We start from the raw sequence: 8598 nt of genomic DNA, 5'->3' as shown, positions 1-8598 counted from the left end.
CATCGTTAGCACGACTTACTCTCTGATGTTTCCTTTTGATTTACTCTCTATTGTTGCCTTTTGATTACTGCCTTTTGAGTACTCTCTGATGTTACCTTTTGATTACTCTCTAATGTGGCATTTTGATTACTCTTTAAAGTTTTCTTTTGATTACTCTCTGGTGTCACCTTTTGATTACTCTCTAATGTTGCCTTTTGATTACTCTTTAATGTTACCTATTGATTACTCTCTGGTGTCACCTTTTGATTACTCTCTAATGCTACCTTTTGATTACTCTTTAATGTTACCTTTTGATTACTCTCTAATATTACCCGTTGACTACTCTCTATTGTTACCTTTTGATTACTCATTAAAGTTGCCTTTTGATTACTCATTAAAGTTGCCTTTTGATTACTCTCTGGTGTCACCTTTTGATTACTCTCTAATGTTGCCTTTTGATTACTCTTTAATGTTACCTATTGATTACTCTCTGGTGTCACCTTTTGATTACTCTCTAATGCTACCTTTTTGATTACTCTTTAATGTTACCTTTTGATTACTCTCTAATATTACCCGTTGACTACTCTCTATTGTTACCTTTTGATTACTCATTAAAGTTGCCTTTTGATTACTCATTAAAGTTGCCTTTTGATTACTCTCTGGTGTCACCTTTTCATTACTCTCTAATGTTGCCTTTTGATTACTCTTTAATGTTACCTATTGATTACTCTCTGGTGTCACCTTTTGATTACTCTCTAATGCTACCTTTTGATTACTCTTTAATGTTACCTTTTGATTACTCTCTAATATTACCCGTTGACTACTCTCTATTGTTACCTTTTGACTACTCTCTTTTGTTACCTTTTGATTACTCATTAAAGTTGCCTTTTGATTACTCTCTAAAGTTGCCTTTTGATTACTCTCTAATGTGGTCTTTTGATTACTTTCTGATAATTCCCTTTTAATTACTCATTGATCTCTCACTATTGCTTTGCGATACTCTTTGAAATTATTTTTTTTTCATCAGTCTGTGATGGTTAACCTTTTAATTAATCTTTGATAATTGCTATTTTATTTATTGCTCACTGTTGGTTACCTTTTAATTACTCTGTGATGGTTACTGACTGATTACTCTTCAATGATAAGTATTCTATTACTCTGTTGCCTTTTGATTACTCTCTAATGTGGGTCTTTTGATTACTCTCTAAGGTTACCTTTTGATTACTCTCTAATGTTGCCTTTTGATTACTTTCTGATAATTCCCTTTTAATTACTCATTGATCTCTCACTGTTGCTTTGCAATACTCTTTGAAACTATTTTTTTTTTCATCAGTCTGTGATGGTTACCTTTTAATTAATCTTTGATAATTGCTATTTTATTTATTGCTCACTGTTGGTTACCTTTTAATTACTCTGTGATGGTTACTGACTCATTACTCTTCAATGATAAGTATTCTATTACTCTGTTGCCTTTTGATTACTCTCTAATGTGGTCTTTTGATTACTCTCTAAGGTTACCTTTTAATTACTCTCTAATGTTGCCTTTTGATTACTTTCTGATAATTCCCTTTTAATTACTCATTGATCTCTCACTGTTGCTTTGCAATACTCTTTGAAACTATTTTTTTTTTCATCAGTCTGTGATGGTTACCTTTTAATTAATCTTTGATAATTGCTATTTTATTTATTGCTCACTGTTGGTTACCTTTTAATTACTCTGTGATGGTTACTGACTGATTACTCTTCAATGATAAGTATTCTATTACTCTGTTGCCTTTTGATTACTCTCTAATGTGGTCTTTTGATTACTCTCTAAGGTTACCTTTTGATTACTCTCTAATGTTGCCTTTTGATTACTTTCTGATAATTCCCTTTTAATTACTCATTGATCTCTCACTGTTGCTTTGCAATACTCTTTGAAACTATTTTTTTTTTCATCAGTCTGTGATGGTTACCTTTTAATTAATCTTTGATAATTGCTATTTTATTTATTGCTCACTGTTGGTTACCTTTTAATTACTCTGTGATGGTTACTGACTGATTACTCTTCAATGATAAGTATTCTATTACTCTGTTGCCTTTTGATTAATCTCTGACCATTGCTATATCATTACTCTTTGACAGTTTTCTTTGGATTACTCTGTGACAGTTACCTTTCAAGTAGCATGTTCTTTGAAACTTACCTTTTAATTATTGTTGAATTTGTCTTTTAATTAATATTTGATGGAGATCCTCCGATTACTGTTACAGTTGCCTCTAGATTCCTCCTTGACAGTAGCTTTCTAATTAAACTACACTTCTGACTGTCACCTTTCTTACTTTTTACTGCTGTTGAGCGATTACTCTTTCACTGTCACCTTTCGACTACTCTTAGACTGTGACATTTTACTTATCATTTGTTGGTTACCTTGCAGTTATCCTTCGTCATTTCCTTTTTTTTTAAATGGCTATTCAATAGTTGCCTGTTATTTACTCTTTGTCAGTTTACTTGACTTTATTTCAACAATGTTGTTTTTATATGCAGTGGATATTTACCCTTTAGTTAATCTTTGTATAGATAAGCATAATTGGTCTTAAAACCAACGTTGGTCTCGTTTGGCCATTCAGTACCAACGTTGGATTTTTGCCTTTTGATTTTTCCCTGATTGTTACCTTATTTTGTGCTTCAGGCGAAGCATTAGAAGAATTAGAACTAGAACTTTTAAACCAATAAAATTAAATCAGAAGGATCATTGTCTGGCTGCCATGACATGACACTCATGGCTTCTTAATCGATTCAGTTTTAAGTTAGAGGAGAAAGATAAATACTAGTCTAGGAAAAAAAAAAGAGAAAGTAGACAAGATATAATAGAAAACTGAGGAGGTGGAAGGTTAAATATAAGATAGGATGAATTAGGAAATAAAGTGCAGTTGGAGAGGATATGTGGAGCATTGAAAAAAAAGAAAAAAAAATAAACACATGAGAGAAGACGTGTTGTTGAGCAAAAGAAATACACATACAAATGAATAAACGAAAATGATCAAAAGTGATAAGTGGAATGAAAGAGCAAAGTACGGCAGGAGAGAAACAAGGAGGGAGCAAGGGAAATGTCATGTACAAAGAAAAACTAGTTGTATAATAATAGGGAACAAGCAAGGCAATGAAACAGCTTGATATATAATAGAAGAGTAAAAGAGTGAGATGCTAAAACTACTTAGAAAGAAAATGCAAAAAAAAAAGTGCGAGTGGGAATGAAGTAAGATTAATGAGAAAAAAGAAAAACGCAAAAGCAATTTCTTCTGCTGCTTACAATTTTAACAGCACTAAACTCTCCAAGGTTTAAAGGTCACTCATGAGACTGGCAGAGGTAATGAACAGGATAATGTTCTAGAGACCGACCATATGATCAGCACTCAAGCAACGATCAGTGAGGGACAGGTAATGATGACTCAGCAGGCAGACTTATAACCCCCCAAAAGCCTCCTCCTTAGCTAACATGGGTTAGGAGGCTACAGACACTACTAGAAACTATCAAACTTAAACAAATCTCGAACTTCCGTCTCAGGGACGTTTTAATTACTTTACAGCAGCAGCAGCAGCAACAACAACAACAACAACAACAACAACAATAATAATAATAATAATAATGATAATAATAATAATGATAATAATAACAATTTTGGTAATTAGGTTAGCAAACGACCACTGGAATTTTAATGTTTTTTATTTTAAATATCATTGTGCCTTTATATTTATATAAAGGCTACACAGAATGCCACAATTTCAAGGTACAGTATTGCTGAAATTCAATTCTGTTACTCTCAAGCACAATTAAGACTTTATCAATATCTAAGAAGCTATTTTTTTTTTTCAAATATGTACTTTGCTTCATTCAAAACTACCTTAAGTAAACGCAACAAAATATTGCATAGCCATCACAGTTACTTACAACACAGTAGGAGTACTTGATTTCAGTAAAGGTAAAATAGATAACAAAGAAAATAACAAACAAAGGAGAAAAAGATTCAACTCTCAAAGATTAACAAGAAGTGAGCAAAGGATAGTTTACCACAAAGGTGTAGGGTAGTTAAGCCGGTAATTCATAGAATATCTTTTCACGGGCTGAGGAGAATAAAGCCCTGGGGTCCTGAATAAGTTATAGTTGTCATAAGGAGAGTAATAAAAGTTGTAGGGCCGGTATGAATTGAAGGGGTTGGGTTCACCAACAATGGGATACCTAGAATCAAACCGGGCTGGTTGATTACCGCTCAACACGTTGTAACGCGATTGGTAAGGGGAGAAGGATGGTCTGACGTCATACTGCTGGTTTTGTTGGAAGGCTCCTTGGGATCCATCCGTTTGGAAGGGATTGTTGAAGATATTAACACCAGTGTTTTCTCCATCCACATTGGGGTTCCTAAAGTTTAATGGGAAAGTGTTCGGGCCATGGAAATCTTGACTGATATCATCACGCGTTGGCATCATTGAAGCCACGAAACTGTCAAATCTGTTGGGGACATTTGAGAATCTGGAATTTTGAGGGACATCATCAGTCAAATGGAAATGAGTAGGTCCCTCATTCTCTTGCATATCTTCATAGTCGAAAATGCTAACATCAGAAGTTGAAGAAAGCAGCCTTGTGTTTGGCATCTGCGGCTGCATGTCATCATTCATCATCCCATCCATATCTTCAGATTGCTCTTCACCGAAATTTTGTTGGTGAGGATTAGGACCAGAGAAGGATTGCTCTTCAGATGGTCCATAGGGATTGAAAGGAAGAGCAGGTGAACCATAAGATGGTCCTGGAATGCGATTGGAACTGTACTTTGAGTAAGAAGAATATGTGAAAGGTTCAAAAGGGACGTTGTCTTGTAACTGCACTCTTTGAGGCTCATAGAAATTTTCTTCAGTCCATCCATTAGGGAAAACTGGCATGGTGTTTTTAGGGACAAATTCCTCTGGGAATATAATTGGCTGCTGAGCCAGCATATTTGGAGTAAGCAAACCACTTTGTTCAGGTAGCTCACTATCATCAGTAAACGTGTCATCTTCTTGTGTATATTCTGGGATATCTGAATCTATTGGCTCTTGCTCAACGTTTTCAGCCTCAAATACAACATTTGGTGGAATTTGGGGTAAGTTGGTATTAATAACTTCAATTGTGGGTCTTCCTTCACTCAATAGAGGTTTTGTTTCAATCACTAATATGTTAACCAATGCAGGGGTCTCATCATCGTTTCTCATTGGGATAGGTTCATTTAAAACATCTACAACATCTGTAAACGAATTGTTTTCATTTTCTGGAAAAGTCGAAAATTCGTCGTTTTCAATTTCACCACCTAACGAAGACTCTTCAGGGATATAATATTCTCCAGGGGACATAAACATAAATGGGTTATCTGATGCATCGTCTGGGTAATAAGCACCATCAAATGTGTAGTCTGGGATCTGATCATAATCGACTGGGCGCTGAGATTCTTCCCCAATACCTGCAAGTAACATTCCCTCATCAGAGGAAGGGAAGGATGATCCAAAAATGCTTTCGTCATTAGGAGGAAGTACGAATGGCTCCTCTGAAAAATATGAATCCTCAGAAATCACCAAAGTAGGCATTTGTTCATTGTCTTCCCCCTCTGTAGGCATAGATTCCTCGAAATAAGTAGGCACCATTTGCTCCTCTCCATTATTGAATGGGAAGCTTTCTTCTTCTTCCTCTTCAGGTGCTGGAACTATTTCATCTTCTATTATGAAAATTTCTTCATTTCCAGGAAATACTTCCTCTGGTGTAGGCATAAAAGGCGATTTTTCATCAATAACTACTATGACTTCCCGCTCATCTTCAGATGGCATTTGTTCATTAGTTTCTGGTACAATCTGTTCTCCCTCAAATACGGTTTCGGCTCCAAATACTGGTATCACCGGCTCATCTTCAAATGTCTCTTGATTTTCATCTGGGATTACAACAACCCTGTCACCTTCGTTAAATAATCCTTCAGTTATTTGGACTACCTGGGAATCGTCTTCAAATGTCTCTTGATTTTCATCTGGGATTACATCGATCAGGTCACCTTCGTTACGTAACCCTTCAATTATTTGGATTACCTGGGAATCGTCTTCATATGTCTCTTGATTTTCATCTGGGATTACATTAACCAGGTCACCTTCGTTAAGAAGGCCTTCAGTTATTTGGATTACTCGGGAATCGTCTTCAAATGTCTCTTGATTTTCATCTGGGATTACATCAGCCAGGTCACCTTCGTTAAGAAGGCCTTCAGCTATTTGAACTACCTGGGAATCATCTTCAAATGTCTCTTGATTTTCATCTGGGACTACATCAGCCAGGTCACCTTCGTTAAAAAGGCGTTCTCTTATTTGATCTACCACATATTCATATGTCTCCTCTTCACTATTTGACCACGATGTTACATCTTCACGTACCGGTTGAGATATAAAATCCGGATCTTCAATGGTAAGGGAAGCGTTTTCATTAGCAGGTTCTAATGTGGCAGGTGCATCTGGCAACTTTGTCTGATTTACCTTGGGCGAAATTTCAGGCTCCTCTACTTCTTTCGGTGTAGTGATATCAACCGGTTCAGTTGTACCCTCTGCAATTTCAATTGGAACCTCGTTCTCTTTTTCAGTTACAGCTGCTGAATCGACAATTGCCGCATCCTCGCTTTCTTCTGTAACCTGATTTACCGTTGGCGAACCGTTGATATCATTGTCCTCTGGATTAGCATGAAGGAAAAGATTCTCAAGATTTTGCTTGTTATCTGGTGCGGTTGTTTCTGGGACCGGGACGGCTAGCCCAACCGCTAGGCAAGCGAACAAGCATAGACATATCTGCAAAGAAGAAAAAGAAATATAAGTTTTTTTCCTTAATAGTGCATGGACAATCATAAATGGAATGAAATATGCTGATATCTAACTCATAATTCTAAATGTCTACAATAAGAAAAAAAGACCATACATTAAACGTGACAATGGGAACATCTAAATGTTCACAATAAGAAAAAAAGACCATACATAAACGTGACAATGGGGACATCTAAATGTTCACAATAAGAAAAAAAGACCATACATAAACGTGACAATGGGGACATCTAAATGTTTACAATAAGAAAAAAAGACCATACATTAAACGTGACAATGGGGACATCTAAATGTCCACAATGAGAAAAAAAGACCTTACATTAAACGTGACAATGGGGACATCTAAATGTCCACAATAAGAAAAAAGACCATACATTAAACGTGACAATGGGGACATCTAAATGTTCACAATAAGAAAAAAAAGACCATACATTAAACGTGACAATAAGGAGAGTAAGTTATTAAATACAAACTTAAAACTTTATACTTTTTGATTAATTATGTTATTTCAATCAAACTGAAACATACTTCATCAAGAGAAGAGAAAATTTTCCTTAAACAATATAATAAAACACATCTGTGCTTTCGGAAAAGTATTGATGCATGTGTGGAAATATTTTATATTTTCTGTATTATCTTAATCATCTTATAATACAAATTAGAGAACCATTTTTTTTGGATGTGGTATAATTGTCTTGGTTATAAACATCTTATTTTAATTAACATAATCGTAATTTATAGAACAGATCCACGTCTGTTAGCAGTTATAGAACTCAAATCCGTTAAATGTTACGATTAGTATTTAGATAACCATCAGATAATAAGTTCTGAAAATGTTGGCAAGTCTTATGTCAGTAATTTGCATATTTCTAGCATGTAATCTCTCTCTCTCTCTAAAAAAAAAAACTATTATCAATAAAGCAGCAATCATTGCATCTAACTTATTACTTCGTAGTTTAGGCCATACAAATCTGTAGATTCTTGAAAAAAAAAAAAAACACATCAGTTACCAACTATAAATAAGCATAGTTATACATTTGCGATAACCGTATGATCGCAACAGAAAATTAAATGAACAGTGATGTTAAATCCAACCAACAAAAAAAAAAAAAAAAAAAAAAAAAAAAAAAAAAAAAAAAAACATCTTAACAGAAAAAAAACATCCTAACTGCACTATAAGCCTACAGATAAGAATGAGAAAAGTCCCCAAAATAATAGTAAGAAAATAACAGTTCCCGCTGTCTCGATGAGAAATGGAAATAAAGAAAAACATTATGGAAAGAAGAGAAGTGAATGAGAATCATGTACGAGGTAATTCCCCTGTTCCTGAAATCATGACATCTTCGAATGTACTTGAAGTGTTCTGTCACATCATATCTCCAAGGTTATTCCGGTCATCTTCAACCACTTATCCTCCTCTCTCTCTCTCTCTCTCTCTCTCTCTCTCTCTCTCTCTCTTCCAGATTTTTTTCTTTTCAACTACCAACTCGTCCAAATTTATTTTTTTTTTATTTTTCATTATTTTTAATTTCTATCTCTCTCTCTCTCTCTCTCTCTCTCTCTCTCTCTTACCCAGATTTATTTTTCATATTCCAACTCGTCCAACTTTATCTTACCTTTCTTTATTTTCAATTTTCTCTCTCTCTCTCTCTCTCTCTCTCTCTCTCTCTCTCTCGCCCAGATTTTTTTTCATATTCCAACTCGTCCAACTTTATCTTACCTTTCTTTATTTTCAATTCTCTCTCTCTCTCTCTCTCTCTCTCTCT

General features: G+C 34.9%; 1 protein-coding gene across 1 annotated transcript in view; it reads left to right on the top strand.

Moving 5' to 3' along the window:
* The first annotated feature begins 8085 nt into the window (after positions 1-8085).
* LOC137658036 (A-kinase anchor protein 200-like) overlaps positions 8086-8598 on the top strand; it is a 17241-nt gene continuing 16728 nt past the window's right edge. The window contains exon 1 of the mRNA XM_068392751.1: positions 8086-8181. Within this exon, the coding sequence (XP_068248852.1) occupies positions 8086-8181 (96 nt within the window). The remainder of the gene's footprint in view (positions 8182-8598) is intronic.

This window comes from Palaemon carinicauda, chromosome 18, assembly GCF_036898095.1.
Source record: "Palaemon carinicauda isolate YSFRI2023 chromosome 18, ASM3689809v2, whole genome shotgun sequence".
Lineage (NCBI taxonomy): Eukaryota > Metazoa > Arthropoda > Malacostraca > Decapoda > Palaemonidae > Palaemon > Palaemon carinicauda.
The sequence above is the reverse complement of the archived record's forward strand: the minus strand, read 5'-3'. Positions and strand labels throughout refer to the sequence as shown.